Source organism: Sinocyclocheilus grahami, unplaced genomic scaffold (genome assembly GCF_001515645.1).
Source record: "Sinocyclocheilus grahami isolate Dianchi unplaced genomic scaffold, SAMN03320097.WGS_v1.1 scaffold1730.1, whole genome shotgun sequence".
Taxonomy (NCBI): domain Eukaryota; kingdom Metazoa; phylum Chordata; class Actinopteri; order Cypriniformes; family Cyprinidae; genus Sinocyclocheilus; species Sinocyclocheilus grahami.
In genome coordinates, this window is record NW_015506909.1 from 57,496 (window position 1) to 63,626 (window position 6,131).

Sequence of the window (6,131 nt, forward strand, 5' to 3'; positions counted from 1 at the left end):
ACACACACACACACACACACACACACACACACACACACACAGACATTAAATAAAAAAAATTATGAAAATAAAACATTAATATTAACATTTATAAACATTAATAAATTATTTATAATAATTAATGTACAATACAAATGTTTATGTATTTACAAACTAAAAAGAAAAGTTAATATAAGCAAATTATTAAGGAAACGTGGGTATGAAAGCTTCTTTACATGCATTTTGACTGCTCTCAGTACCAGTACCGTAAGTGCACAATTACACGCGCAAGACAAAAAAACCTGGCTTGACCGCAGTAATCATTTAGCTAGGCCATTAGGCCAGGGGTGTGAAGTAACCAATTACAAATACTCACGTTACAGTAATTAAGTAGTTTTTATCAGTAATTGTACTTTTTGGAGTAGTTTACAAATTCTGGACTTTTACTTGAGTACATGTTAAGTGATGTATCGGCACTTTTACTCCGCTATTTTCATCCGTTTGTGGTCGTTACATGCTTTTAATTTTATTTTTATCCATCAACGTGATTGGATAGAGAGTAATAAGTCTCGTGACTTTCGTCCAATCAAATTGTGCATAGAAAACTTTAACCGCCAACTGTTTATTATGGCTGCTGGAAGTGCATTCTTCAAGCATCGATTCAGTCGCATATGTTAAGGTAAGTTTCGGATTTCTGCTTACTAAATGATAGCTACACGGCCTGAAATTTGGTGTGAGGTTGCGGGTATTGCATACAGTGTTAACTCCCGCAAGTGCCACGTTCGGTAAATTCCCCACTCACCTATGAGACGCGTGATCTGCGCTGCCTCGTCTCGGTCTCGCGTGCGTTCTGCAGCGGTCACTTGGAGTCGTTGTTGCTTGTTGAACTTGTTGACTTTTGATGAGTTTGAGCGCGTGATGCGTGCTGTGAAAAAGTGTGTTGGAATCACAAATAGAGGACCAAATCTGCACCTTATTGATGACCCGTGGCGTTAATATACTGCATCTGTGCCAGCACGTGATGTAATAAAACTGCAGCTCGTTAATAAAAAAATTTTCCCCCCCATTTTGTACAATCCGCCTTCATTTAGCAAGTGCACTCCCGCATAAACAATTTTTACTAACAATAGTTGTGGATGCTGCTGATTCACCGAGACCGCCGCGGCTCAGCAAAGAGACGTGTGTGTGTTTTCCTTTGAAAAAGTTTCCCCAGAAATACCTCGCTATTTAATGCATTTTTCCTTACAAATTGTATTATCAGCATAACAATGAGTAAATGTGTAAAAGGTATGGTATGAATTTGTCATCCTTCAACAATGTGCATTTATGTTAAAATTCAAACATTATCAAGTTTACTTATTCTTATTTCTTTATTGCAAAACGCTCAAACTGGCACCGTCAAAGAGACGTGTGTGTGTTTTCCTTTGAAAAAGTTTCCCCAGAAATACCTCGCTATTTAATGCATTTTTCCTTACAAATTGTATTATCAGCATAACAATGAGTAAATGTGTAAAAGGTATGGTATGAATTTGTCATCCTTCAACAATGTGCATTTATGTTAAAATTCAAACATTATCAAGTTGACTTATTCTTATTTCTTTATTGCAAAACGCTCAAACTGGCACCGTTTGAGAAAAATGGGCTCTCATTGTAACCCATATCATGGTGTGTGATGCTGAACTATGAGTTTCTAATGGTGTTTGTATTTGCACTGTTCTAAACATTAATATTTTATGTGCAACAACAGCATATGCAGTCTCAGTGGCCTTACACATTTTTTTAAATTACATGGGGATGATTGTACTGAGAATAACTTTCACTTTTCTTTCACTGAATACTGTTTCTGTGCCGTTTTGATGTATTTTAAAGAGTTGGCAGTCAAAATTAAAACTGCTGGATGATAGATACTCGTCATTCTTTATGACAAACAAGATAATGTGAATTACAAAATGTACAACGTTTTTAAAATATATAAATTGCGCTGTACAGCGCTTATTATGAGGGGGGTAGAATCCACAGCTCAGTACTCGCTACTCATGAGTACTTTTAAATAGCCTACTCTTTTACTCTTACTCGAGTACTTTTTTTGGAAGGTAATGGTACTTTTACTCCAGTATATTTTTTCAGTACTCTTTCCACCACTGGTAGAGGCCCACACAACAATGGACTGCGAGGTTGCGGACCAAGAAAAAAAAAAAAAAAAACACTTGAAGAGACACCTCCAAGCTACACTGAAGTCTAAATGACAACAAAAGAGTATGCATACCGGAAACTTGTCCTTTGGTCAGATGAGACAAAACCACAGCTGTTTGGCCGTAGACATGTTGCCTATCTTTGGAGAGGCTCTCGACCCAAAGAACACCATTCCCACAGTGAAACATGGCAGTGGGGGTATAATGTTACGGGGATGTTTCAGTGCGTTTCTCGGAAAAAGGAACACTACGACAAGACTTTGACAGACAACCTCAGGCAATCTACAGCAAAACCTAATTTTGTCTTCCAGCCTGATAACGACCCAAAGCACACCTCGCTTTTGGTGAAGAACTACCTCCAAATGAGCAAAGTGAACGTCCTTGAATCCAATAGAACATCTGTAGGGCTCACTGAAGACCAGAGTCCACGCCAGGAGACCAACAAATCTGGAGGAGCTTGAGAGATTTGCCAAGGAAGAATGGACCGCAAGTATTTAGCGGACATGCCTCAAACTTGACAACTACAAAAAACGACTAGAGGCTGTCATCGACAAAAAGGGATAAACCATTGACTACTAACATCAGAGGGCTAATAATTTTGGCCTGTAGACTTTTTCTTCTTGTTTATCATTTTGTTTCTATTTCTATTACAAACACTCCAAGCTTCCTAAATAAAGTCTAATGTTTAGAAATGCTGTGTCTTCACACCATTAAACGGCGCTCGGGAATTTCTTTCTCAAAGTGTGCACTTTCATGGTTCCCTGTTTTTTCTTCCCAAAAACACAGCCAAGGCTGCAATTTAGGGTATTGCTGACTTCTATTTAGCACTTAACACATTTTTACCCATGTACTTTGATTTTATTACTCAAACTAACGTTAACGATAAACTAATGTCAAACAATGTAGTGCATCCTTGTGCGGGTCAAATAACAGATGCCGCAAAGACGCTACACAAAAATCAAGCCCAAAAATAACACGGGTGGGTAGAGCACCCAAAAACTGAACTCAAGTAAAAGGACTTATAGAAATATTTACTCGAGTAAATTAACTCGTTACTACCCACCTCTGAAACAAAAATACAATCTTCTTACACATACATTCTCATACTACTTTACGATAATGTTTCTATTGCTTTATTTATTCCTGCCTTACTCTGTAAAAGTGCTTATCAGTTAAAAGGAACCTCAAAAATATCCACTCTAAAAGTCTTAGGCCCCAAATGTACACCTAAACGATTCATTTCTCCTCAATGAACCATATTTCCTGGACTGAGGGATGTGAAAACAGCCCACTTACACGAGCTGCTCAGAGAAGGCTGCCAACACTTACGGTTCAACTAGGCTAGTACTAATCACTCTTTTCCTAAATATACAGTTGTTTTGTCATACTGTTGTTGAAAATTACAGAGTCAATCACACTGTTGAAACTGACGACTCCTTAAAGGGATAGTTCACCCAAAAATGACAATCTCATGTTTATCTGCTTACCCCCGGGGCATCCAACATGTAGGTGACTTTGTTTCTTCAGTACAACACAAATGATGATTTTTAACTCCAACCGTTGCAGTCTATCAGTCGTATAATGCACGCCGATGGTGACAAAATCTATGAGTGTAAAAAAAAAATACATGCACAGACAAATCCAAATTAAACCCTGCGGCTCGTGATGACACATTGATGTCCCAAGACACGAAACGATCGGTTTGTGCCAGAAACCGAACAGTATTTATATCATTTTTTTTTTTTTACCTCTAATACACCACAATGTCCAATTGCCTTGAGCGCGCGCAGGCATCCGGTGCGTGAGGCGTGTATGCGCCCTGGCGTAGTTTACGCATGCGCCGGAAGTGATCTCTCGCGCGTCACCCATCATTTACGCGGAGCACAAACATTGTAGGTACGACGGCTAATCAAAATGGTACTTACTTGCGCTTATCCCGATTGTTCAAACCGACTTAAAACTAAAAGATTACGTTATCTCGCGCGAACTCATTCAGGAGTGGTGACTTTCCACGTATTCCCAACTTCTGAGCCTGCTCGCCTGAAGTTATGGTTGATTCCACTTCAGGCAGCTGGACATAGTGGTGTATTAGAGGTCATCAATGTGTCGTCACGAGCCGCAGGATTTCATTTGGATTTGTCTGTGCATGTTTTTTTTACTCTCATAGATTTTGTTACTATTGCCATGCATTATACGACTGATAGACTGCAACGGTTGGAGTTAAAAATCATCATTTGTGTTGTACTGAAGAAACAAAGTCACCTACATGTTGGATGCCCCGGGGGTAAGCAGATAAACATGAGATTGTCATTTTTGGGTGAACTATCCCTTTAAGGAGTCGTCAGTTTCAACAGTGTGATTGACTCTGTAATTTTCATTTTGTCACCATCGCCATGCATTATACGACTGATAGACTGCAACGGCTGGAGTTCAAAATCATCATTTGTGCTCTACTGAAGAAGCAAAGTCACCTACATCTTGGATGCCCTGGGGGTAAGCGGATAAACATCACATTTTAATTTTTGGGTCAACTATCCCTTTAACACTTTGAGCAGCTATGAAATTCCCTACAAGAAGGCCTGATCTTACTTTGATGGTGTAGTTTCCGGGCAGCAGCAGTCTGTAGTATTCCCCGTTACGATCCGTCCTGAAGGGACAAACGTTTCTTCGCCCTGCTACCTCCACTACAGCGTTTTGGACAGGCTTCCCAAACGAGTCCATCACTACTCCTTTCACCCCTGTGCAAAAAAAATTTAAAATTACATTAAATAAAAATATATATATATAAAGGAATCTTTCACTTTCAGCTTTTCATAACAAAAGGTACTTTCTCATATTTGGGGTGGCCTCTTTTCTCCAAGCAGCCACCTAATATCACATCATGCAAGCAAATGGAAAATGTTCACATCCTTTCCTATAATGTTTCCATCCATTAAGGAGATTCTATGCCAGCAAATGCAATGCAAAGGCAATGACTTTTTAAAGGTGCACGGCCCATCTTAAAAGCCATCAACCGCAACTTGACTGTAAACAATTTCATCATCTCTGTGAGGTATTACAACACTCTAGCTGCTCCGGTTTGTAAACAACTTTTTTGCCCCGTTGTTTAAAAGGTGTGGCAAAGCGTATTGGCTTCCGACCCCACTGTTTGCTTGCGGATGGATTACAGAGACTGTTGTGTCAACGCTGGGTGTGGACGGTGCCTTTGTCCCTGTGAGTCAGCTGTGGGATTGTCCCGTCGCTAAAGGTCAGGGATGGTACGGTGTCTGTTTGTGCAATTTCATTGTGACTGTAACAGGATATGCTAATTGTGCCACAATAATCCATCCGCCCTAATCTTTTTATCCACCTTATTTTGCAATGTGGAAGCAAACCGTTTTCCGTAAATGGACCTGACTTACAATTCGTTAGCTGCTATAGGAAAATAATACAAATATTAAAGTGCATAAATCACACGTGTATCGATATTTTCTTACACCCCTATCATACACGCAGTATTACGATATTTTGTTTGGCGATACTGTATCCATTCTCAAAAACACAATATCAACATAAAAATAACAAAAAAATGTATACAATATTCATGGCTGTGGTTTTGGGTTTATATCCCGACCGCTAGATAGCTGTCGTCTTACCTCTGAACTTAAACGGTGACAACGTGCGTGTTCCGCTCCTGCAAGGTTTATCCAGTCCCGCCCGCTCCCGCAAACATTCTAATATTGCATAGAATTTTCGCCTATCAATAGGGAGTATTTAAATCTCTTTTGAATGAGCGCTCGCACGGTTCACTATCGATTAGGCGATAACGCGCACTCTGTGAAAAAGGGAGTGCATCTTGCGATACAAGATATTTGCCAATGAGCTCCGGATGTTAAGTATGTAAATGGATGTTTTTTTGCTACGGTTAAATTTTTCGCAATTGAGATGTATACATTTATGGTTTGTTAGGTGGCTGTGTGT

General features: G+C 39.6%; 1 protein-coding gene across 5 annotated transcripts in view; it reads right to left on the reverse strand.

The window, feature by feature from the left end:
- The window catches only part of LOC107572287 (carboxypeptidase M-like), a 52,994-nt gene extending 47,938 nt beyond the window's left edge, over positions 1 to 5,056 (reverse strand). For 4 of the 5 annotated variants that reach the window (XR_001607316.1, XR_001607317.1, XM_016258707.1 and 1 more), the window contains exon 1: positions 4,761 to 5,056. Coding sequence is in view for 2 of the 5 variants with exons in the window: in XM_016258707.1 (XP_016114193.1) it covers positions 4,761 to 4,892 (132 nt within the window). In the remaining 3 variants the exon portion in view is untranslated. Of the gene's footprint in view, positions 1 to 3,508; positions 3,513 to 4,760 lie in introns of all 5 variants that reach the window. The other variant, XR_001607318.1, reaches the window with a different exon arrangement.
- Between the last annotated feature and the right edge of the window lie 1,075 nt (positions 5,057 to 6,131).